The following is a 27,148-nucleotide window of genomic DNA, read 5'->3' as shown; positions in this document are numbered from 1 at the left end:
TATTGCATAGCCGGGTGGGGCATGGATCTCCAACTTCCATCGTTACCGACTCAGTGCTCTACAGCCGGGCACTGGGTGGGGCATGCATTTCCAACTTGCATCGTTCCAAGTACTGTCCAGCTGACACTCGTTGTTGTGTTAATGCTACTTGCATCAAGGCAATTATGTTGTGTTTCTGCAGATTCTGAACAGGTATGTATTATAATGAAGATGTATTTGTTTCCCAAGCACAAAAGGGGGAAATAATAATACCAAAAACTAAATAAATATATATCGGTATCAGCATTGGCTATCGGCTAAATTGTTATTTAAAACATCTGTATTGGTCAAGAATTTCCATATTGATGCATCCCTATTGTATTTGCCATTGACTTAATTTCAAATCGTCCCACCACTTTTACAATAATACACATGCAGGCTCTCTCTATCCCACACTACACCTAATTAAGTTAACTTTTATTTGCATCCTGTTATTAAATGAAGGGCCTTATTGTCTGAGCTGCTCCAGTGCCTTCTTTTTCGCATGTAACCTGTCCTGCTTCTGAGATGCACCAGACTGGCCTGCCATAGGCTAGAGGCGTGGATGGAACTCCCTTCTACACACTTGTACGGTGTGTGAGCACACAACAAAACAATCCCTCCAATTACCCTAGAGAAGACACAGTATTTTCTTTAAAGATTTATTTTAAAAGCAAAAAAAATTGCTCCTCAAGATGCTTGTTATCAGTATCATTATTACAAAGTATCTAAATACAGGCAACTGAGGTATATCTGTCTGTTCCTCTACAGGTGGAGTGTGTTTTGAGAGAGAGAGAGAGAGAGAGAGAGGGAGGGAGGAAAAGGCAGAGACAAGGAGACAGAGTGAAATGACAGTGTAGTACAAAACGGATGTGGCAAGTGTATGCAATCAGATCATGGCACATTAATCTCTATATCGATTTACATATACAAGACACAATGTAATGTGTGCCAAGTACACGTATCACAGCATCAGACTTACATTTTGAAATAAAGCAACACAAATCCTTGCTTGAGATCCACTGACTTGATGCAATCTACCTTCAAATAGCTTTGAGAAAACTACATTTACACTTTGGAAGATTTGTAAAGATCCAGCTCAAGGAGAAAGGACTCAGACTAGAGTTAATCCTTTAGTCCTTAGCAATTATCGGCTCATGTATCATTTGGCTCATGTGGATGGGGAGAATCCAGAGATAAGAGGTGAATTATCAGTTAAGTTTATGTGAATAAAAGCAAGGTGAACATGAGATAACTGAGAAAGGATGAACACTATTTTGAACACTTAACACTTTCCTTACCATTTCTACTCTCCTGCATACTGTGCATGTTCAAAAAATCCCATCCCACTCTCGTGCACGCGCACACGCACGCACACGCACGCACACACACACACACACACACACACACACACACACACACACACACACACACACACACACACACACACACACACACACACACACACACACACACACACACCATCATGTAAGGCGTACACATTTGCTTGACATTATGCAGTGATCATATTGGCATAGAAAGAAACATTGCAACATAGACAGAATAGACAGAGTGGAAAAAGGGATACATGTTTCATGTCTGTCGATTGTCAGCTTTATAATTCCTGATGAGGCGTCATCTTAAAAGGCAAAAATGTAATTTTGGTTTTCATTTTAGAGTAGACCATTCTTTTGGTCTTAAACTGTTCTCACTTGGTTTAAAACTACAATAAAGTTGTAACATTAAATCTAGAATAATATGTTGTTCTAGTTGTACTTACTGGCCTATTCAATAAAATAGATCTGATTTCCTTAAATATGCAACAAACATAATAATAATTTAGCTAATATAACTGTTACATTACAGTCAATGAATACACCTAGAGCACATTCATATGTAGGCTATGTAAAGAGATGGTCTGGTAGATTAAGACCAAAACCAACTAGAATACATGAAAGGTGAACAGTTCAGGGCCAAATATAATAGTATCATCATCCAGTCCTACAGACGCATGCGTGCACACACACACACACACACACACACACACACACACACACACACACACACACACACACACACACACACACACACACAGAAGCCTCCAAAAATAATACATTTCAATGACAGAAAAATAAAATACTAAAATAAATGACTGATGGCATATATAAAAACTGAAGATGGTCAATGACCAGGACAGATCATATCCAGTGGGGAACAGCATACTGTAATGAGGCTGACTGAATGAAGAACAGTTTCAGTGAGTCACAGAGACACAGTACTCTGTCTATAAAAGGTGCAGTCCACTGCTATCGTTTGAGGAAGTGTGAACTGCAGACGGCTGGTAGAGTGTGGTCCATCCAGGAGAGAACTAAAGGGGGGAGCATACCCATCCCTAGCCCAGACTAGTGCTCTAACAGAGGGAAAGTCCTTGGGAGTCTTTGGGAGCACCTCAGTCTGCACCAAACCCCTGTCTCTCACCAGACCTGGCAAACATTATCAGGGACCATGTTGTTGTTCTCCTTGCAGCTGAATGCTTTGGCGAACTCTGGGAAGTTCTGGAGGGAACCCAGTACCCTGTACCCCAAATGAAGGGATTAGATAGAGTAAGGGCAAACGTTTGTTTGATAAATGAAATTGGCCATAGTACTTATTGGGTATAGTCTTATAAATACTGTAGATGCTTTCAAAATGCTTATAAAACTGATTGATGCAGAAGTTGCAGAAGCTTGAACCTACCTGAACATTCCTGGACTGTGTACATCCACTTTGATGGAGTTTACAGCTTGCTCCGGTCGATGTGTTCCACACCAAACCTGGAAGAGATACAAATTGTGGCAGCAATACATTAATGCTTATTGCTGTGCTGCTGTCCTTGATCCATTCATCCACTGATCGGTCTGGCATCCATCCACCTATTATCTATACTATTATCCATCTGTCAGGCTGTTTCATCTATCCATCCAAAAAAGAAGAAGGAAGTCTGCACACCGTTTTAAAAGCTCCCAAAAACAAAATTAATTACCAGAGCAGAAAAAACATATACGTTTCGGCCTCTGTGGCCTTTGTCAGGTATACCACCTGACTAGTATGAGTACGTTGTATATGGTTTTTTTTCGCTCTGGTATATATATATTTGTTTTTTTAGCTTTTAAAACGATGTGCAGACTTCCTTCTTCTTTTACAGTTTATTTATTTTGTTCGAGCACCCGTTGAATTTACTGGGATGTTGCGTTTACCTCCTGACCACTATCATCCATCCATCCATCCATCCACTACCTGAGCGAAGTTAAGAAAGAAGAGTTGATCATGGGAGAGTTCAATGCCAGGCAGTGGATGCTCCTTTCCATGCTTGTTCACATAGTTCTTGTAGGCCTGCAATGCATCAACAACATACATACAACAACATACATAGCTTTAGTTCTTAAACGTTGGCATTTTATTTCAAGACACTGATATATATATATATATATATATATATATACATACATACATACATACATACATACATACATACATACATACATACATACATACATACAGAGAGAGAGAGAGCAAAAAAAACTTGACATTCCCAGTATCAATATTATCCATATCATGATATTAGACTGGATATTGTCTGTGATTTTGGATATTGTGATATGGCATAAGTGTTCTATAAAAATATCTGCAGATACTCAAAATCAAATAATCGGAATCGGATCAAGAGCAAAATAACGTGAACGGAACATCCCTAATATATAAATATATATATATAATCTAGGTAGTTTTGGTGTTTTGTCAAATGACACATGCCGTTATATAGGCTATACTGTAAAAAAAAAAAAAAAAAAAAACAAGGAAAAAAATCAGTTTCAAATGCTTGTCTTAGCTGGGCACATCATATTTAATTTTTCAAATTATTTTCCCATAATATGAGGTAACTTGGAATCATATTTCCCAGCCCCCGTCAACACCCCAAAATAGGAACACCTGAGTAAAAATCTCCACCAAGGGACAATTTGCCCACTGAGGGGCATGTTCGCTTTACAGACAGTGTAACACAAATACATATACAATATATCACTCAAGGATGTTGAGGGTCCAAAACAATGGCATGGGCCTTTGAGATATCACTCACTGTGCTGAAGGTTATTACTAAGGTAGTACCAGTAATCATAATGGCACAGCATGACCATTGGTTTGTTACAATTTTTATGAAGAAATGTGACACTGAGTCCAATGCAGTTTGTGTAAACAGACTTTGTGCAACTGGGTTAAGACCAAACCCAGGGCTGGACTGGCCACAGGACGTACCGGGCATATTCCCGGTGGGCCGCGACCGTAGGGGGTCGCCATGATTTTTTTTTAAAACCCAGGCCAATAGGCGGCAGGCCACCAGGAAAGGTCCGGGCGTGCTGCCATTCTGCCAGTGACATCATGATAATTTCAATGTACAGTACCTGTATCAGTGAGTGACAAATAACCCCTCTACAAAGGGTTGTGTTTGTCTGTTGGTTTGTATCATTTATGTTGTTCTGTAAAAGTGGTGGTATTAGGGCTTGTTTGTTTGTGTGTGCCTTGACGGAGCGGGCGGTAGAGTTTCTGCTATCTGCGCGCTGGTTGTGGTGGGCCGGTCTGGGCCAAATTCATGCGAAAATGACCGGGCCGAATTTTTGTCCCAGTCCAGCCCTGACCAAAACAGTAAATTATATTAGAAGAAGGGACAGACTAAATAAAACATTTTCATCAGTGTCATGTCTGCATAATAATGCAGACATGTCTAGGACAGTGACCAAATACTATGCACTGCTACAACTGACTCTTCTCTGAAAATCAATACATTTTTCTTTAGTCTTAGCCATATTTATTTGGAGGGAAGACCTGAAATGAATCAAGGACAGGGCCAGGATCTTGCTCTGATTACAGAGTCATCAGCATGATTGATCAAATGAAAGTGGTGAAAGCACCCATGCAGCCCTGGGGGGATCCAGTTGAAGAGTGAGAGAGTGTACTGGACACGGTTCCATTAACACTGTTTGTTAAGAAGTCAGTGAACAAACTGCCTGTGTGCAAGAACATGAGGCTGTATAATTAAAGAGCCACTTCACCCCTTTTGCATCCAGATCTTATTTTAATGATGTTTGGGAGACAAGAAACACTTTCCTGGGGTTTGTTATGTGTGTAATACGTGTCTTTAGATATTTTAGTATTTCAAAGTGCCAGTGATGTGACGTCATGGACACTGGTCTCACTTCCTTTCTGTACTACATGTTGTCTCTGTAAGACAGCCCTCTCCCTATCCAGAAGGTGGGGTGAGTGCAGCAAAGCATTATGGTCATTGTAGTCATCATCATTTTTCGACCGCGGTCGAGATCGTGGATTTCACAATAACACGCCAGACTTCCCGGTCCTTCATTGCCATCCCCAGTTCCTGCTTACTGATGCCTGTGTCCCTAGCGATGACAGTTTTCTACCTCTGGTCTGCTTTGAGGCAGGACTCCAGAGAAGAAGGGAAGATCATATAGCCTCATTGTCAGCTCTGTAGCAGTGGCCGGCAAACTGTGTTCTTCTGGATCGGATTAGTGAAGAAACACGGGGAAGGTTGCCGAGACCAGTGTCCATAACATCACAGACATTTTGAAATACAAAAATATCTATAAACACAAATTACCCACATTAAAACCCTTGGAAAGTGTTTCTTGTCTCACAAACATAATTAAAATAAGATCTGGTTGCAAAATGGGTGTTGTGGCCCTTTTAGCAGTTCAATAAAAAGCAAATTGATTCTTGATTTTCTCAGGGTGGCTCATTTAATGTGGTATCTGAAATGACTTTGTTGGCACTCTAAACTTTGTCAAATTGTCTAAATACTTTTACAGTTTACAGTCTAAACTAAATACTGAATACTTTGCACTTTTGTACTTTATTTGTGGTGTATCATGAATCATATAGCATATTCCATAACTACTTGAACATACAATGTTAAAATTAGACAGCTACAAAGAGGGCTTCTCTTAGGCAAAGTCTAAGGGTTCAGGCCAAAATGTTTCTCTTGCTGTAAGATTCAACGACTCTTACTTACCACAGTAAGGAATGTCTACACTTCAACACCTTAACTCAAAAGCCATTGTTCTGAACTGTTTGAAGCTTGCTCTCCTGTGGTGACAATCTGGGAGAGAGAGACTTCTATCTTTCTCACCGAGTTGTGTTTTCACATTTAACTTGCTTAAAATGTCGTAAACACTCTTCTGTCTGAGAAACGCTAGGAAACTAATACATAAACTATTACAAGGGAGTGCATTTTGTACTGATCTAAAATGTACTACAACACAGGGTATTTTGAATGATTATAGTTTTATGTACTGGGTTAAACAGCTTAATTCATTTCTTAATATAGTCTGTTCAGTTTCATTATGTTTTAACTATGTTTTCATTGTATCTTTAATTCATCATTGTGGTTTTATTCCAAAGTTAACTGTTAAAAGATATAAACAATTAAGATAGGACTTCTCTTTGTCTGGGAGTGCCCGCCTCTGTAACCGGAAGCCACTGCTGACTCAGACCTCATTGGTCAGAAAGTCAGGAAGTGCCTATTCCATGTCCGGTGAAGAGGAGGGACTTTGAGAGAGTATTTCTTCTATATAAGACCTTGGAGGCCTTCTCTCTGCGCTGAATCGACCTGGTCTCACATTGACACGGAGGCTGGTTGAGACAGACAACCCGCGTGTACCTTTTTACATGCTCTGTTTTGTAGCGACTTCATCTTGTGTGTTTTACCAAATAAATGCTGGGAGATCCTGAGAACTTTTATCACACGAATTTTTTGTCCTTTTTCCTGCATCTCCTTCCGAGCTACACATCGGGGCTAAGATACGACAATTTTGTAGTAATGTCCTATAGTGTTAACTGTTTCCCTTGATTACCCGTCTTGTCTCACCAATCCTGTCATTGGCAATGTTGTTCTCTGTGTCCTGTTGCCCTCTTGCCAATCCTGTGTTATTTACCTTTTGTGTTCAACTGTGTCTAGAAATTTGACTCTGTTAGTGTTAGCCTATCCCTATAGCCTCGGGACCGCATGGCGTTTTGTTTTCAAAAGGGAAAAAAAGCCTAGGCGAGCCCAGCAAGAAAAGTAACATAGGAGTGGGAGTAAACCTTGTATTTATCTAACCAATACCAGTGCAGAGCGGTGTCACTCCAAATTTGGTGACGTCAGTGTTCTCCGCTGCATTCTACTGGGGAGGGAGGGGAGCGGGCGGAGGGGAGGTGGGCTCATAGGTTGGTGAACCAAAGTCGGTGTCGGTTTCCAGCACTAGTTTACTCCGCCCCTCTATGCCCAGAAAAGCGTAGGGCTCTTTCAGGCTAGCCTATCCCTGTGTTGATTGTCAGTTGTGTTCACCTGTGTCTGGTCATCCCTGTGTGTATAGACGAATCGCTTGAATACAGCGACACCGTAACTACAGGGCAGTGCTCTATGGATTCGTTCCTTGTGTTCCCTGCCAGTTCTTAAACATTGTTACACTATTATGTTCTACTTGGCTTCCTGTTTTCCCAGCGGTCCCAGAGTGGTTCCTAGCCTCCCAGTGGATTCACAAAAACAAAATCACAATAATGCATAGTTGCCAATTACACATTGATCTAGGTCTTTACCTGAAAAGCTTGTCGTATCCCTCCATTGTCAGCAATATTCTCTCCCAGTGTGTTGTTCCCATTTAACTAAAATGAGAGAGAGAGAGAGCGAGAGAGAGAGAGAGCGAGAGAGGGAGAGAGAGAGAGAGAGAGAGAGATTGACTACAAATATAATGCTGTATTTCAGCAAAACATTGATGATTTCTAGTAAAGTCTGTGTGCTAAAAGCAATCTTTTTTGCCTGGTAAGGATAAAAGCACAAAAACACAAAAGCACAAAGATCAAAGGAGAGACAAAGGAGGGACGTTTTTATGTGGAAACACACATGAAGAGGAAGCACGAAGAAGAGGAGAGATGAGACAGGACAGAGTACTACAGACGAAAAACAGTTTAAGTCCACATTTTATTCTGACCCCTCCACGAAAAGGCCCCTTATCCATCATTTATACATTATGGATAAATAGTGTGGACTTGAAAACTGTTTTTCGTCTGTAGTACTAATTGGAGAGAAGAGAAAAATAAATAAATGGAACGTGTGAAAACAGACAAATAAAATAAATAAATAGACTGAGAAGCACAACTATAATACTGCACATATACACGAGTAAATCACAATAATGTGTAAAGGACCTACATGAAGCCCATTGGCCAAGTCCCAGGAGTAGTTGCCATATTGGTCCACCATACATTTAGACAGCTCCAGGAACCCCTGAGTGGATCCTGGTGTCCACCAGTCCTTCAAGTCTCCATCTTTGTCATAGTTGCGACCTAGTAAGCAAGTGAAACAGCATTAGCATTGTTTTCTCATGAAATGGAATGCAATCCCTCAGAGCTGCATGGGGGAGGAACAGTGTGGGAGACACTCACCGTTATCATCAAAGCCGTGTGTGATCTCATGCCCAATCACCATGCCAATGCCGCCATAGTTGAGAGACTTAGATTGGCCCTTGCTGAAAAAGGGAGGCTGAAGGATGCCTGCTGGGAAAACTGACATGAAGGAGGAAACCTTTATTCATTTTGGGCATGTTAAGCTTTTATTTAGGCAGTGTAAAAAGTATTCCAATTACGTAACCACTTTTTAGCATGTCATATTAAACAAATACATAAAGTTTTTAAAAAGTCATGTATTCCAAATATTACTTTAATAAAAGTACAAAAGTATTGACAAACTATACTTGTTATTCATTAGGCAGAATGACCCATTTCACGATATAGTCATGCATTAATGCATTCATCACTTTGTGATGTTGCACCTGGTAATGGTAGGGCTAATTTTATTTACTTTATGTGCTGCTGGTAATAATACGTCGTCATTTATCATTTATCAAGAACATATACACTGTAGAACCTTAAGTGAATTTAAACAAAAGACGATCTCTCTGTGCACAAATACGGTCAGGAACATTACCATTAGCACTGGAGACTGGCAGGTTTAATGCCACTGTGAACTTGGTGAAATTGAAAACAAAGTTCACTTTTTGTTTTACTGCTCTAAATATGGTTAATGTGGTTAATAAGATGTCTTCTATCTGTGGGGATTTCCTAGATTTAAATGACTATGTAAAAATGGAGATATGTTTTGCCAAAGGGACTTTTGTTGTGGCAGATTTTATTTGTCAAGCTTGGGAAAGAAGACAGAGTACTCTGTATAAATCTGAATTGTAATGTAATGAATTATGTAATGTAAACATGCTGTAAATGCAATTGTGAAATGGTGTCTGGGTTGGGCACATTGTGTGCAGGACACAAAAATAAATAAACAATCATCATCATCATCATATCAGTTAATTTTACTTATTCAAGCTGTCAAATAAATGTAGTGGCGTAAAATGTACAATATTTGTGCCTGAGACGTAATGGGGTAGATTAGAAGAACCATACAATGGACTGAATTAGTTACTTTCCCCCACTGTAGATTGTTAAGTGTAGAGAGACAGGAAACCAAGTGCAGACATACAGTAGCAGAGAGACGGTGATCAGGAGTCCTCACACGCACAAGGAGCATAATTCTGTGCACTATCCAGCTGATCCAACAAGCACCCCATGCAAACAGCTTTTTGAACTGTGATCTCACATAATGACATAATGTCCGAGACAGCAATGATGATAGATGTGCATCTGCATGTGATGTGCAGCTATGCATGTATTTGTGTAGGTGTTTGTCTGGTGGCATGTATGCATGTTGTGCACCCATGATATGTGAATTACCTATTTGGTTTTTGCTGGATGAGTAGAAGGCATTGACAATAGCAGCTCCGGTAACCCACCTGAAGTAAAATGGAAAGAGGCATGAGAACAGGGCAGGGGAATATAGCACACAACACGAGAATTTCATGAAAGATGTGAAGATTGTCTGTGTTTAATAATATCCGCTCCAATGTTAGCACACCTATTTTGCTGTTGAAGGCTTGGAGGCTGACGTGTGTGTGTGTGTGTGTGTGTGTGTGTGTGTGTGTGTGTGTGTGTGTGTGTGTGTGTGTGTGTGTGTGTGTGTGTGTGTGTGTGTGTGTGTGTGTGTGTGTGTGTGTGTGTGTGTGTGTGTGTGTGTGTGTGTGTGTGCGTGCGTGCGTGCGTGCGTGCGTGCGTGCGTGCGTGCGTGCGTGCGTGCGTGCGTGCGTGCGTGCGTGCGTGCGTGCGTGCGTGCGTGCGTGCGTGCGTGCGTGCGTGCGTGCGTGCGTGCGTGCGTGCGTGCGTGCGTGCGTGCAGGAGGAGGTAAATCCACTGAATTGAATCCAGGATTAAAGTGCAATGAATCATGGATATCACTTATTGTACCGTGATAAAATGAGCAGTAATTGGTCCACCTACGTTATCTGCAGTGCTCAGTGTTGTGAGTTTAATCAAGTATACGGAATGATCTAGTTCTCCAAACGAGCAGAAAACCACAGTTGATAAGGACCTTACTCTTCCTTGTTGACTTTGACTCTCAGTTTCCTCAGGCGTTTCTTCTGCGCATAGTCCAGGTTTTGTAGGATGTTTTCAAAGTACTCCTCTGCACTGTAGTTGAGCTAACACCAACACACAGGCAACGGAAATATAAACAGGAAGGTTCACCATACTGAGCACAATCAGCCACACATGTCATTAATTCTCTGAAAAGTCATGGCATGCAATCTGCCAGCGACTATAACATTTCCATACGAATGATCTGCAATAACCTCAACTTCATCTATATTCAGTTTTATGCATATGAGCCCATGTACCAATCTCAAGATCATATCCTCACTCACATCTTTGTACTCGTTGTTCAGGTATTGTTCATTCATGATGTTTTCAGAGTAGCCAATCCGCTCGCGGATAGCCCGTGCCTACAGAGACAGGGGGAGAACGGTATTGTAAACAAACCCTGGTGTCATGATGAATATCATTTCAGTCCCATTATCATCATGTCTGTTGAAGTGTTCACTGTTGTGAATGACAGAATAGAATAGCCAATAATAGCCATAAATAGAATAGAACAGAACAGAAAAGACGGCTGATATTACTGCTAAATGTAATTGTATCTTCTATAAACCTCTGCCCCGATTTTTCGGCCTGTTATAGCGCCACCATGAGGCCGACTTTTGCAAAACACATTTCTGTAGATTACTCCTACACATTTTATCCACACATCACGCAAATTGGTACTATACACAATCTTTAACTGTGATCAACACGGATCTGTTCCATCCTCTTTGGATTTCCTTCCAAAGTTTGCAGGATTAGTCCGTTTGGAACAAAATGCCTCAAATCTCAACACAGTGTGCGATTTCTGTGCAATTATGCACACACATTCCCACTAGGCAGAAGAAGAAATGCCACTTAAACATTTGCAAATTAGCCTCATGGTGGCGCTATAACAGGCTAATTCCTTTGACCTACATTTTTCGCATCTGCCTGTTATAGCTCCACCATCAGGACGATTTTTGCAAAACACATTTCTTTATATTACTCGCACAGATTTTATCCATACATCACGCAAATCGGTATACACTATCTCTATAGACACATGTTCAACACAGATCTGTTAGATTTTTCATACTCCTACACATTTTGTCCAAACATCACAAATGCTGTTATCCTGGTGGAGACCTGTGCCCCGAGGGGCACTTTTTCTAGTTTTATCTGTGTTGGAGTGCCTCAGTGCGGCTGCAGAACTCATGTGCAATCTCATGATGGCTAAAGTAACGTTGTGGTAGAGTAGAGACATCTGCCCACAGTGTGCACCAAGCAACATCTCCAGGTGCTGCTCTGAGAACTAGCCCCCAAAAGTTATGTGCCCCCTGTTTATAAAAAAGAAAATAATGAGCCAAACCTTCTCTTCGGCTGCTTTCTTTGTCTCCGCTTCCATCCAAGTCAAATCATCAAGGTTACTAATGAAGACCTCCCGGATATCAGCAATCATCTCATCCATCTGATGAGATGATGTAGCGCACACACACACACACACACACACACACACACACACACACACACACACACACACACACACACACACACACACACACACACACACACACACACACAAAGACAATTTGTTAGACAAAAGACATCGCTAACGTGTCACTGTGTCTTATTCTCTTACTGTGTGTCCTAGAGTATGAATACATAACTATCACAGTACAACAGAGCATAGTGCATTGTATTCTACATTACAGTACCTAGAATGCAAGTCTTTTGCATGAAAACCAAACACAGCAACTTTTCTGGAACATGCCTCAGTAATTTAACCACTACTGTGAGCCTTATTGATTGAAACCTTTATAGTCGAAAAGAGCATTGAGGTTCACCCTCATTTGCAATGCTGATGAGATTACACACACACACTCAAGACATATACTGTACAGATTATATACAACACAGCAATGACAAAATAAAACCTTAACAGACAACTAGTAAGTTAAAAACAATTACAGTACATAGTGAGGTAGGGAGATTTAAGAGCAGGTAATTAGATTGTCCATAGGATATTGGGGCAATCATTTTTAGTGCAAGTGTTCCATGAAATGGGGGCATCATGGCGGCAAGCAGTTTTTTCCAGTTCAGACTGAACAGGTGTAACCTCAAGTGTAAGCCAGTCAACTGTTTTGTGCAAAAACAGCTGATCTGCAAGCTCACATCAGGTCATAGGCTATAAAATATTATATTTGTTCCAAGTTGAACAATAGCACCTATCAGACCCGCTCTAGTGATTTCTTAAGGCTCAAGGTTCCTCAGGCTCAGACAGAGTTGGGCAAGACAGCTTTCTCTGTCAGTGGCCCAACTTCATGGAATGGACTCCAAAACTCTTTAAAACTGAGCTGAGAGGTATGCAGATGGCTATGCACTAGATGGGGTGTACTGTGATAGGATAACAGGAGGGCTGAGAGGTATGCAGATGGCTATGCACTAGATGGGGTGTACTGTGATAGGATAACAGGAGGGCTGAGAGGTATGCAGATGGCTATGCACTAGATGGGGTGTACTGTGATAGGATAACAGAGGGCTGAGAGGTATGCAGATGGCTATGCACTAGATGGGGTGTACTGTGATAGGATAACAGGAGACAGGGCGTGATATTTCCACACAACATGGGACAGGAGTAGACCTGGTGAGTTGTGTGTGCTCATGCATGGCAGCTCCAGGTTATTCAAAGGGAAGGAATATGAGAATCTCTCCTCCCAAATCTGTCATCAGACTCAAATAACAACATGGCTGTTGGTCATATTGCTTTTCACAGTCTAGTAGCCAAGTTGTATACTAATGCTGTAACAGTGTATGGTTGATAAGATAGCAACAATATTAATACTAGTCGCTCTGGATTAAGAGCGTCTGCTAAATGCCTAAATTGTAAATTTCAAATTGTAAACTAATCATTATCTATTATAATTTATAACCCAATAAGTCTGCTTTAAAAGACAAAGATTTGAAGGGAACGTGAGCAGACTGGTGAACCAAAAGTTATTTCTTTACTGAATTGATTTTGACCTTTTGTCTTGATGAGAGGATGGTAGGCCTATTTCTTCGTTCTTTTTGTTTTGCCAGTTTTTGCTTTATTTAGACACTGGCACTTTTGCTCATGGACGACTAGGCTGTATGTATACATCAGAGGCCTGCGTTGGTCTTACTCAGACCAACTGCTGTTAACACTGATATATTTACAGTATAGTGCTCACTTCATACATTGCAGACTGACTGTACTTACAGTACAATATAGATAGACATTACTGTTGCTACTCTGTACCTATATATCTTCTAGATTATATATTTTTTTAAAGTTGTTTTTGTCGCGAGACATGACCAAAGCATTTCCGGGGGTCCCCAGCCAAAAACGTTGAGAACCCCTGTTCTAGATGACCAATTTATTGGTGATAGATTGTACATTATACTTACCGGTATGTCTATATCCACCTATACATGCCTACGTGCACAGTGTACATATTGAACCATATTACTGTTAATACTCTGTATACTACTGTACCTGTATACTACCTACTATATGGCAATTTTACTGGTGATAGATTGCAAATTATACTTACAGTATCTATACGTATCATATGCTTATCTGTCAGTACAAAGTACAGATGGCCTGAACAGTCAATTTATACAGTATGGCTTTTTTTTATTGGTGATAGAATGTGCACAGTATGTATGCCTCTATTTCTATCTACGAATGGCTCATAAATTATGCAAACCTGACCAGCCCAGGTGCAGATGGACAGGTTGGACATAATGTATCGAAGATGGTTTTTCACTCCACATCCCTGTACTACTTTCAGCTTCTAGTGTGATTTTGCCTATGAGAAGTCCCTAACTTGAACTGCAGAAAGCTGAACAGTATGAACACTTGCAACAAAGTTAACCAACTTGCAGAAACTGAAAAGAATAAAAGAATGCTGCAATATCTTTCTCTATGCGCATATTAGCTGTCTTTTGCTGTAATCTGGTAACCACCATTCTGTAACAGTCTGATGTCTGATGTCAATTATGTGCTGGTTAGAAAAACCTGAATGATTAAAATGCAACTAAACCAATCAGCAAAATTAAGAAATTAAAAGAGGGAGGAGGCCGAGACCTGATGGAGAACGACAGAAGCATTCCAGCGTCACATACCATCAGCAGTCTCCTCTATAACTACCACACTCCTTGACTACTCTGACAACACTGTGGTTAGCCGCCACCTAGAATGGACACTTACTTACTGGACCTTTTCCACACGAAAGCCTTGCAGTGTGTGTGTGTGTGTGTGTGTGTGTGTGTGTGTGTGTGTGTGTGTGTGTGTGTGTGTGTGTGTGTGTGTGTGTGTGTGTGTGTGTGTGTGTGTGTGTGTGTGTGTGTGTGTGTGTGTGTGTGTGTGTGTGTGTGTGTGTGTGTGTGTGTGTGTGGGCGGGCTCTGGAGAAGGACATCGCCAATGTAAGCTAAAGTTCCTACTCTGCTGCTCTGAACATGCTCTCTTTACTGTTAAATGCCTTCACTGAGTCAAAAGATATCTGTGCTGTTTTTAATTACAGTGAATGCCCAATGAGTGAACTCGTTTTCTCCAATACAACAATGCACCTAATCTCCGTTATTAGCCTCAAAAGGCATTGCATGACATTTCATTCTCGCCATTTCAGAGAAAGCTTCTTTCTTTTGTCATTGTCTGTGTGTGTTTGTGTGTGTGTGTGTGTGTGCCAGCCTGCCTGCCTGCGTGTGCGAGCATGGGTATACAGTATGTGTATGTATTTATACTGCATGTGTGTTTATGCATTTACAATTGTGTGTTTTGTATGAATGCCTTTATGCCTATGTACTGTGTGTTTGTATTTGACAATACACAAAATATTATAGAAATCCGAATAGTTCTCTAGATTTGAAGAATCCAAAACGGATGAATTCCAATGATTGGCACCTTTCTACTGCTATTTTTAATTTATTGAGCCATCAAATAATGAAGAATGTGACATCAATATTTCAACATCCTTATGGTAGTCATACACACTTTAAAACATCCTGGACTGCATGTTCAACAGAACACATGCATCAGAATACGATATGAGGTCAAATGAAGGTCACGCAAAAATACTACACCGTGTGTGTGTGTGTGTGTGTGTGTGTGTGTGTGTGTGTGTGTGTGACATGTGATGGACGATGATAGTATGGTACAGAGTGTAAGCATGTGCTGTGACCTCAAGGAAATGCTTGTACACATTCGTACAATGAGTGTCATGTTTTATGCTCAAGGCTGAGGAGTACAAACAGATAGGAAGATATACTCATGGCAGACACCCATACGCACATATGTCGCACGCACGCACGCACGCACGCACGCACGCACGCACGCACGCACGCACGCACGCACGCACGCACGCACGCACGCACGCACGCACACACACACACACACACACACACACACACACACACACACACACACACACACACACACACACACACACACACACACACACAGTGATTTATGGTGTGTGAGGCACTCAGAATTATGACAGGTGTTAAAGATATTCTTGCACGTGCATGCCCACAAACATGCGCATGCATGCACGCAGGCAGGCACGCACACACACACACTATCTGTTACAGAATGTGTGGTCTGTACACGATGACTGGTGGTAAGCAGCTGCCCTGCCAGTGGCTGCCAGCAAACAATACAACACTGTAGTGACTACACAAGATGCACAAAGTGATACACTTGGTAACAACTCAGTGGAATGTGACTAAAATACCTATTCTCAAAAAACTTGGGCCCAAACACATGGTCAAACATCCTTGCACAGTTGCAACACAGTTAACATGAAACACACCCTGCTCGGCCATTTTTAACTTTAAATGTATGTTTGTCTCAACCTTGTGTAGACAAACACACACTCCAATGCTACTAGTATGTGCATTAGTAAAACGCATGTTCGCCGGTGTTCATTTTAACGTAGCAGGATGTTCAACTTTTCCAAGCCAATCCAGTCTAGTCAAATGTGATCAAATCCTGGTCTCTAAACTGCCTCCCCCTGGCCAGCCGGGGCGCCTGATGGAGGGAAAGGAACTTGTTGGAATAACGTGTTCCTTCCACGCGCTACGTCCAACCAGGGAAACTCCCCCCTGTCAGGTGTAAAAGGAGCAACTTGGACACTCAGGTATGAAGGAAGCATGAGTTCAAGTCCGTTGCTCTCCCCATGTCCCCCATATATGGGGACTAGGTTGGCGGAGGGTGTGTAGAGCCCAGGATCACATTAGATAATTGACACAGGGGTAAAAAATGGGTTACAAAATCGTGGGATAAAAGAATTATAGATAGAAAATGTGATCAAACACCCCTACTGACCAGCTCTTTGCTCTCTCCAGAGAAGGCCTCCTCCACATACAGTCTTCCGACAGCGTTGTCCATGTTGTTGTTGACGTAGAGGGCACACTGGCGCCACACTGCCGCCTCTGACGTCGTACCAGTCAGAGCCTACAGGGGGAGTTACACAGCATTTTTATTCAATGAAGGCAGTCGGAAACAGATGAGGAGTAAATGTATTCTCTGTGTGGAGCCTGGGTGTAGTGAGCGGTCTGACCTTGCATCATGGAGAGACTCCCTAGGTAGAGCTCTGTTGTTGGCCTATTAGCTTTAGAAGCACGACATGTACCAATTTATTTAGTATGGAGACAGAGGGAAGAGGGAGATGGGGAAGTGGTGGGTGGAGGACAGAAAGAAAATGGACACGCACGCACTGTACACACAGCCTGAGTGTTAATGTAACAATGCAAGAAAAAACCCTTTAAGGCTCCATTTTTAAACTTCTGTGGTTATACTCAGACCACCATTCTGCTGTGTATTAACCCATTAAAGACTGAAACACCATTAGTTTAAACTTTAGCTATTGAAAATCACACTTTTGTGAACTGAGCGGTGCAACTATACGTTTATTTATAGTTACTGTCAGGGCTCGACAGTGCGAGTAGGTACTCGCATTTGCTAGTAAAAATAGTACAGTGCGAATTGTTAAATCCATTTTGTAGCACCCGTGTGACTAGAGAATTTGGTGTCGTTCACCAAAAAGAGTGAACAACGGGTCGAGGCTCGATGCGTCATTAGCTTGAAGATCTTGCTTCCACCGCACCGGCTGCCCCTCCCCCTTTTAGCACGCTGTGTCGCTGTTCTCCCCACTTCTGTCCCCGGAACATCCAGACCCCCAGGAACGCGGCCAGGGTGCTGGCCCGGTTCGGGCGAGCCGCCCCGTGTCCGAAACGGTCGAGAAATTTCTGTGTGGGGGTCCCCAGAACATCCTGACCCCCAGGAACGCGCCCAGGGCTCGTACTGTAGTGTACTCTGTGCCACTTTACTCTGCACTGTACTCTACTGGCCACTTTAGGTGCTCCAGCTGTCTGTGCTCGGACACAGAGACAGACACACATACAGTACATACACACAAACATACACAGGGACACACATAGCTGCGTAATGGAGCGGAGGAACCGCTCAAAAATCGTGTAAATGTGTGCAAATCTTTGAATATATATTCTTTCACAGCGAACGTTTTGAACTCAAATATTTGCTTTTGGGGGGTCTCTGGAACGACATTTTGAAATGGGGGTCGGCGGCAATTCTGGGGACCCTTGACATGAAAAAGTTTGAGAACCACTGATACAGAAACATAGGTTATAAGATAAGATATAAGAGGTGACATACTTTGCGGAAGGCCTTCCTGGTGTCCCTGTATGCTCTGCTCAGGCCCACCACCATGGTCATGGAAAAACGCCACGCCATGTAGTTCTGTATCTCTCTACAGGGACAACATGGATGTCAGGACAGAAAAAACAGATATCCTAATATTGCAGTTTTAATTCATTGTACGTACGCACGCACGCACGCACACACGGACGCACGCACATGCACACACACACACACACACGCACGCGCACACGCACACGCACACACACCTCTTGCTGTATTTGGCCAGGACATGGTTGAGTCTCCTGTAGTAGTTAGGGGAGTAGTTTATGATGTTTTCAGTGTCAGGAACAGTGATGTTGACTGTATCCATGATCTTTGCAGTGAAATAACTCCAATTAAACACCTGCAGGACAAACACAACACCCAGGGGCAGAACGGGGGGGGGAAACATTTAGAGATATTATGTGGAGGTAAACAAAATTAAAAAAATATATATATTAAAAAAAAGAAAAACGTCTGACAAAATAAATGGTTAGTGTTTACCCGTTCCTCCACCTCCAGGGTAAAGTTGGCATTGAGATCTGCCAACTCCATCTTGTTATAGAGCAACACTGGGTTGTTACGGTCCTCTGGAGTATCAGTGGCCTACAGGAAAAGAAAGAAAGAAAGAAAGAAAGAAAGAAAGAAAGAAAGAATATACATTTAGTTACTTCTCACACACACAAACATCCAGATTCATCTCCAACAACAGCAAAAAGGCATGGAGCCCAAGGGAGTCGAAGGTCTATAAATGTCAAATCGTAGACGGCTGGGGATGTCTTGTAAAATGTTAGCAGTGGAGCCTAGTAGAGCTGGACCATATGTGACCAAATTTGACTGAGAGACTGCCATTGGATTATTTTTTTTAATTTTCGTTTGTTGAAAGCAGGGAATCATAGCTTCAAATTGACATATTGGTCGTTCAGTTTGACCCACCAGTTTTGGAGATATGGCTTATAGAGTAATGTCTTGCAGAAAACAGCGAGTTGAGAAAACAGGCTTGAAAGGTTCACTTCTGTGGTCTCTAACATTACACCTATAGCTACATTTTAAGCATTTAGTGCATATTTACATGTCGATTTTAGCTCTGACACTTATTTCAGACATGCTCTAGTATGTGAAGAATCTGCCTGTGCTATTAACTCATAACTCTTGTGAAAAGCTGGAATTTGCGCGATGGCAGTCTCTCAGTCAAATCTGGTCACATATCACAGAGCATACACAGTGGAGACCTGTTGAAGGATCAGCTTGGTTCATAGCCATGAAAACACAGCAGCTGCCTACAGACAATGACAAAAGAAAGAAGCTTTCTCTGAAATGGCGAGAATGAAATGTAATGCAATGAAAATAGAAACTACCATGTTAACGAAATAACTGCTTTTGAGGCTAATAATGGAGATTAGGTGTATTGTTGTATTGGAGAAAACTAGTTCACTCATTGGGCATTCACTGTAATTAAAAACAGCACAGATATCTTTTGACTCAGTGAAGGCATTTAACAGTAAAGAGAGCATGTTCAGAGCAGCAGAGTAGGAACTTTAGCTTACATTGGCGATGTCCTTCTCCAGAGCCATGATCCTAGTCACCTCCATTCTGATGGCAGTGTCATTGACGGTCAGATGCCGATCAGTACGGATTAGCTTGGCCAGGTCAATCATGAACTGCTCATAGGCCTTACATGCCTGCCAGGACACACACACACACACACACACACACACACACACACACACACACACACACACACACACACACACACACACACACACACACACACACACACACACACACACACACACACACACACACACACACAAACACACAATTCATAATTTCATATCCTCACTCTTCAGCTTGCTATTATTTGGCAGGAAGAGAGGGCACAAGTTTAATCAAAAGATTCAGGTACACACACTCATCTTCGCACACAAACACGCACGCACGCACGCACGCACGCACGCACGCACGCATGCATGCAAATGTTCTGCTTGCTTCAGGCAGAACTTGGCAAGCAAGTGCTTTCTGAATATCAATGAGATTATGTTGAGCTATAAAGTGAAGCCAGACCGTAGGACGTCAAGTCCAACTAATACACATCTGGTCTGGGTTGGGACAGTACCAAACCTCCCCTATTATGCTGCTTTGATTTTAATCATCATTATAGCCCTAGAGGGTATATTTCTCTTTTGAATACTATGTGTATACAGTACACACACGCACACCCGCACGCACGCACGCACGCACGCACGCACACACGCACACACACACATACACATCAGCGTAGGCACAGGAAACTATAAGACTTGGTAAGTGGCCTGCTCAGGTCCTGATGTTTATTGCGTTCTGCTTGGATAGACATTGAGCGGAGCCTCAGAGGGCATGAAACCCAAACTCACTGGTAATGGTCCAAATAAAATACTTAGAATACATCCATCCGGTCACTGCATCCATGGTTATGTGTGCGCGCGCGCGTGTGTGTGTGTGTGTGTGCGTGTGTGTGGTTTTATCCTTCCCCCCCTCTACTCTGCTCCTCAGGTGGAAGAGCGCATCACTGCATGCCTGGCTGATGTCTTCCCCCCATGCAGGAGCTAACTATGTCCATAGACAATGCCTTGGTAACCTCCGTCCCAACAGCCAGGAACCTTGGTGTTGTCCTGGACAGTCAGCTCTAAAAACTCTGAGAGCTGACCCCCCCCTGATCAGACCCTACAAACCCTCCCGTGCGCTCAGATTGGCCAACGCAGGGAAGCTGGAAGTACATTCACTAAAAACGCCGGGACAACGCTCCACATGTCCCAAACTCTTCTCCCTTCTGGCTCCAAAACTATGGAATGTACTTCCCATTGCAATCTACAACTGCAGACACACTCCCAATCTTTCATCGTAGTCTGAAAGACTCCATCTTAGCCCGTAGCACTTGCCCTATAGCCTTGACCAGCTTCCAGGTGTATGCAAAGGCTCAACATACAGTATGTAACTTAGATAGCATTTTATGTAGACATAGCACTCTATAGAGCGTCGCAGTCCCGCCCCCTCGAGAGACCCGGAAAAGAAATCCCTGTTCATTTTCACCATACTTTTCAAAAAGTATTTATTTAAAGACGTTTACGCCGCGGACAAAGTCAACTCTTGTCATGACAAATCATGACAATAAACACAATGTTTTGGGCCAAACAAAGAATTAGAAAGTAGAAAAAAACACTTTTTTTGTTGTTTTTCTTCTTTGTAATTATTTGTTTGGTCCAAAATATTGTGTTTGTTGTCATGATTTGTCACGACTCGAGTTGGCTTCGTACGACGCTTAAAAGGTCTTTAAATAAATACTTTTTGAAATGTCTATGGGAAAAATGCATTGGGATTCATTTCCTGGGCCTGGCGTCGTCATGAAAGGGGGCGGGACTGCTACGCTCTAGTGTATACACATAGTTTCATTGTCTCCACCAGGCCGAAGGCATGGGGAGAGAGTATGTTTTGCACTCCGTCCGTGTGTGTGTCCGTCCGTCCGTGTGTGTGTGTGTCCGTCCGTCCGTCCTTCCTTCCGTCCGTCCGTTACCAGCTAATCTCCGGCACCGTTAACCCGGTCGATGCCAAACTTTGCACACACACTCCCTGGATGCCAACGATGAACCTCTGCCCCACATTTTCCAGAACGGCCTGTTATAGCGCCACCATGAGGCAGCTTTTCACATTTATACCTAAAACTGTACCGATCTGCGTGAAACGTTGCATGCACACTCCCTAGAGGCCAAGGACAAACCTTTTACCTGCATTTTCCGCATCTGCCTTTTATAGCGCCACCAGGAGGCCGAATTTTGAAAAACACATTTTTTGATATTACTCCTCCAGATTCTGTCCAAAAATCTCACAAATCGTTACACAATATCTCTATGGTCATGTGCTCAAGTCGGATCTGTCTGATATTTCATATTCCATCCTAATTGGCTATAATTGGCTTTCACAGTTTGCAAGATTGCCCCGTTTTGAACAATAGCCTCAAATCATGAACGCAGCATGCAATTTACGTGAAATCTTTCACACATTTTCTTACTAGGCTGAGGAATATATCCCACCCTTTTCACATTGGCCTGTTATAGCGCCACCAACAGGTTGATTTTTGCAAAACACATTTTTGGAACAAAATGCCTCAAATCGGTACACATGATCTCTGTAGTCATGTGATCAAGACGAGTCTGTTGTATTTCTCAGATTGTACACTGATTGGCTAAAATTGCCTTCCAAAGTTTTCAGGAGTGGCCCGTTTTGTACAACATGCTGCACATGTCCTGCTCATCCAGAATTCTATCCTCAGAGATGCTATGAGTGATCTGGCTCTGCATTTCCTCAACAAAATGAAGAAAAGAAAAACATTCTCCTAAACATTTTGCCAAACATCACACACACTCCTATCCTCCTGGTGGAGACCTGTGCCCGGAAGGGCACTTTTTCTAGTTATATACTGTAGATATACCACTGTTAGGTTCTTAGCGTATGTATGATTTTTGATGACTACTTTTTATGTATTTGATGTTTTGTACTTGCTTACTGTAAATCGCTCTACGTAGATTAAGAGTGTCTGCTAAATGCCTAAATTGTAAATTGTGGTGAAAGAGAGAAAGATAGAAAGAGAGGCCTACCTCTGCATAAGGTCCAGTGCACGCATAGTAATCTCTGGACACAAGTCCGAGACTGGTTTGCTGGTCAACCTATCAGAGAACAGGGGAACAGAACACGACTATTAATTCACAATCAACTGTAATATAGAACTTAAGCCAACACAGACAACCCCCGTACATTGCTAGATTCAATGAGTATAGGATTAGCTTGTATTCTAGCAGTCAGAAAAAGTATTTGACATGGGACACTTTCTGCAAGAACAGCTTGTGTCCAAATGTGATGCGTTATATTATGGTCGAATAACAGGGTGTGATGCCGCTGCGTGGGCAATGTGTGTTTGTGTATGTGAGTGAGTGTGTATGTGAGGGAGATATTGAGAGAGAGAGAAAGAGTAAAAGAAAGGATGAGGGAGTGAGAGGAAACGAATGCAGGACAGCTGCCAGCTAGCATTGCACACCTACATGAATGATGTGCGAATTTGAGTCCCTGTCATCTGTGCCGACAAAAAAGTTAACTAAGACTTGAGTTCCATATCGCTCGTTCAGTCTGGCTATGGCGTCTTCCAACCTCCACGAACCTGTGGAACGGATGAGGAGGAAGAAGTGAGGTGGTCAGAGAGGCATATAGAGGATATTTTTGGATCTATTTTTGGTGCATGATACAGCATTCAAGTATAAATCTGGAATGGAAAAATAGAATGCTGTACTATATTTGCTCTCCCAGTCGTCCGTAGCTATTGGCCAATCATACACATCATGGAGCACTTCTAGCAATGGCTCCCCTCTTCTGAGTTCAATTAGACCTTACACAAAACAAACACAGAAGGACAGACAGACAGACAGATTAGCTTTTGTCCTTTTGGTTACACTAGAACGGTGCCCGTGGGGCCAGTACCCGTGGGGCCAGTGCCCGTGGGAGCCTGGACAGGGGCAATGCCCAGAGCCCGGGCAGAGGACTTTTGTGGCGGTTCCGGACAACCACTGCACTTATATCGTGATGTCAGAAGTGATGTCAGCGGTATCCTCATTCATGACCATATATTGAGTTCATTGTCAGGCATGCCCAAATATGGAGTCTATGCAGATGTCAGAACTCGGTGGGACGAACCCGTATAAAGTGGCCGGAAGATGAACCGTGAGGTTCCCAGTTCGATCCCGGGCTCCCCCCGAGTTAGAGTTAGTGTTGAAGTGTCCTTGTTCATAAAAGAATATAACATGCTGTTAGAGCTTGCTTTGCTTGCTTAGAAAACAAGAGTTACACAGCTGAAAGAATGATAAAATATGTCAACATTCAGCATTGTGATCTTGTGTTTTTACGCAGGGAAATACAAATTCTACAAATACAAAGGAGAAGAACTGGACTACTTAAAGCTCAAAGTCATTTTGGAAATTAGCCGCTGATCAGTGAAATAATGACGGTGATAGATAGATTTGCACAGTAGTAGGATTAGATAAGAAGAGACATTTCAGATCAGAGCCATTGAAGGAGAGTTGAGCCATTGAAGAACCGGAATGTTTATGGAATGCACTGGAGTCAATGGGCATTTGTCACACTCAATGGCGCAACTCTCAATAGAAGGCACTGTTTCAGATGTACAGTAATCCCTTTAACATTGACTCACTTTCATTGGTGCAGGATGTATAGAGAGTCTTGGCCTTAGTGAGGGCCTCAGCTTCCCCTTCTACTTGTCTTTCCAGGACACCTACAGTAATAATGGAGGCGAGAAAGAGACAGAATAAGGAGGATGGAGAGGAAAGGGGGGGTGGGGGGGGGGTAACAAATGAGGCCGTGGGGAGGTGGAGACATATTCAATTCAGCATTCACAGGAAGTACAGACTAGGATTTGTCAAATTTGTGGTTTTGAAAAGAACATCACATGCAGCCCATATGGATTTGATCTCTGGGAGTTTTAGCTGGCCACTCTTGGAACGATCTCTCTTTCTCTGTCAAAACATTTTTGCCTTCACCGGCAAAGAACAAACACTGACACAAGTCCAGAAACTGTGAGCTGTGCCACTATAATGAGACCAAGGACAAATCCACTGTGGGCTGATTAGACTGTCAACAACCAAAACATTCACATGGTTTAAACCAGTGGTTCTCAACATGAGGTCCGGGGACCCCAGGGGTTCCTCAGCTAAATCATTGATAGTTACTCTAGGAACCTTACCAAATAGACCCTTCCATTTGTAGAGAGTGTACAAATGGAACCAAATGGACCCTTATGGGTTTGTTTGGTTATTATAATATCTCCATAATAAGATTATTATATAACTACAGTATTATCAAATTGTACATACAGTATTGTCACTATTATTATCTTGTTATCCTGCCACATGCTACACTAACATTTCAATGCTTGAGTGAGTGACAAATAAAACCCTCTTGAATCTTGAAAGCCCTCCAGCAGTACCATAATTATCATAAAATGTTATGAACAATATATTGGAATAAACATGTACTGTTGCATTACTAACATAATACACTTTCATTATGATCTTTATTGGGATTTGGGAACATGGCATACATTTCTTCTTGGTATGGTTAAATTACATTTTGTATGACATTACAACAATCATAGATTTGTCTATGAATTGATTGAATAGGGCCTAAATGGAAACAAGACTGCAAGGACTTTTTTGTGCTATCCCTTTTGGATTAAGCGTTTGACTGTATACTCTGTTGCTGTTTTTGAGCGGTGCTTAACCGCTCCATTAGGTAGCAATGTATGTCTGTCCCTGTTTATGTCCGAGCACGGAAAGCTGCAACACGGTAACTCTGTCATTTCCCGACTGTTTCGGACGCGGGAAGGCTCGCCAGAACCAGGCCGGCCCCCTGGGCACGTTCCTGGGGGTCTGGATGTTCCGGGGACACCCCGGGGACCCCCACACGGCAACTGTCATTTCTCAACGGTTTTGGACACGGGGCAGCTCGCCGGACCTGGGGGTCTGGATGTTGTGGGGACCCCCACATGGTACAGTTGCACCGCTCACTTCACACAGGTGTGATTTTACATTCTGTCTGATTAACTATTCAATCAAAATCAGATAACTACAGTAAAAACAATTCCAGCCATGATAGAATAATATGATCCTTCCCCATTGACCACTGTACTTTACTACAACTTTGACCTCCACTGGTGAAGCCAACTTTCTAACTATAAATATAGTCTGGAATGTGATCCATTTCTAACGCTGCAAATACATCTGTGTGTAAAGACCCTAGGTCATCATTTTGTTTATGCAATTTAATGGATTTGTTTACTATTTAATATTTATTTATTTTGTCCTATACAAACTATTAAGTAACCTAAGTGTCGCTCGTGTGGTCATCTAACTAAACTTCCATATGCAGAAGATTTGTCCCAGCTAAAAATAAATGAGACAGTTGACTCACCTAAAACCAGTGGATAATCATGTGCGTATGGTCTGCAAAATGTCTAGTACACTATCTTAATTCATGAATAAGGTTAATAATAGCCTTGCTGAATACCGAGCCACCAACAATAATTAACAAAAACTCACGTAACTAAGGTAAGTTTCAAGGTTGGTATAAGGTCAATAACGGGTCTAAAGGATTTAGAACAGCAGTTAGACATTAGTTAGAGCAGTACTTGCATGCTCTGCTTGCGCATAAGTGCAAGGCACAAGTTGGCACCTCAAGAGAGTGCATTGATCTGCGTTGATCTGACCCCCCATGCCAAAGCGCCAGCACTCTCCCAGCAACCTGACGTCACCCAGGTGGATGTGTGCACGCAACCTCGCCCTTTAGGGTGTTTGGGGGAATATCTTCAAATTAAATTAATAATTCTTGAGATTCTAACTCACTTTTCTGTGGAACCTCTTGACTTCCGACTTCTCATGCAAATGACAATATGTTAGGTCACCAGGCTTCTCAACTAGTGGTCCATAGACAGTTGGACACTAGTGGTCCATAGCATAATTACAGGTGGTCCATGTCTGTCTCTTCTTAGCTATAGTGGACACAAGGACATGTTTCTTCTTGGCTATAGTGGTGGACAGGGACAGTGGACAAGGGGCAGTATTATGCGTCTTAAGTACCAGGTCTTATTACTTAACTTAAGACCTGGAGGCGTGGTCAATGCTTTTTGGCCACTCAGAATAGCCAAATGGCGCCTCCAGGTCTTAAGTTAAGTAATGAGACCTGGTACTTAAGACACGCATAATACTGCCCCATGGAGTCTTATGTCATTTCCTGGCTCCGATGTTGCCCGGTACAAATTTTACAGGTATGCCAGTGTGGAAATA

The 27,148-nt window shown here is 42.4% G+C and overlaps 1 protein-coding gene across 1 annotated transcript in view; it reads right to left on the bottom strand.

Moving 5' to 3' along the window:
* Positions 1–676: 676 nt before the first annotated feature.
* Positions 677–27,148, bottom strand: part of LOC306931830 (neprilysin-like) — a 49,648-nt gene continuing 23,176 nt past the window's right edge. Inside the window, exons 5-23 of the mRNA XM_079513438.1 lie at positions 24,502–24,582; positions 23,587–23,682; positions 23,342–23,457; positions 22,901–22,969; positions 19,817–19,951; positions 18,774–18,875; positions 18,497–18,633; positions 18,246–18,339; positions 16,896–17,024; positions 11,918–12,016; positions 10,854–10,931; positions 10,528–10,631; positions 9,832–9,890; positions 8,491–8,610; positions 8,258–8,391; positions 7,645–7,710; positions 3,295–3,390; positions 2,755–2,831; positions 677–2,592 (exon numbers count right to left, since the gene is read on the bottom strand). Of these exons, the coding sequence (XP_079369564.1) occupies positions 2,493–2,592; positions 2,755–2,831; positions 3,295–3,390; positions 7,645–7,710; positions 8,258–8,391; positions 8,491–8,610; positions 9,832–9,890; positions 10,528–10,631; positions 10,854–10,931; positions 11,918–12,016; positions 16,896–17,024; positions 18,246–18,339; positions 18,497–18,633; positions 18,774–18,875; positions 19,817–19,951; positions 22,901–22,969; positions 23,342–23,457; positions 23,587–23,682; positions 24,502–24,582 (1,892 nt within the window). The 3' untranslated portion in view covers positions 677–2,492. The remainder of the gene's footprint in view (positions 2,593–2,754; positions 2,832–3,294; positions 3,391–7,644; positions 7,711–8,257; positions 8,392–8,490; positions 8,611–9,831; positions 9,891–10,527; positions 10,632–10,853; positions 10,932–11,917; positions 12,017–16,895; positions 17,025–18,245; positions 18,340–18,496; positions 18,634–18,773; positions 18,876–19,816; positions 19,952–22,900; positions 22,970–23,341; positions 23,458–23,586; positions 23,683–24,501; positions 24,583–27,148) is intronic.

The sequence above is a fragment of the Electrona antarctica genome (genome assembly GCF_951216825.1).
Source record: "Electrona antarctica genome assembly, chromosome: 11".
In the NCBI taxonomy this organism is placed as follows: domain Eukaryota; kingdom Metazoa; phylum Chordata; class Actinopteri; order Myctophiformes; family Myctophidae; genus Electrona; species Electrona antarctica.
The sequence above is the reverse complement of the archived record's forward strand: the minus strand, read 5'-3'. Positions and strand labels throughout refer to the sequence as shown.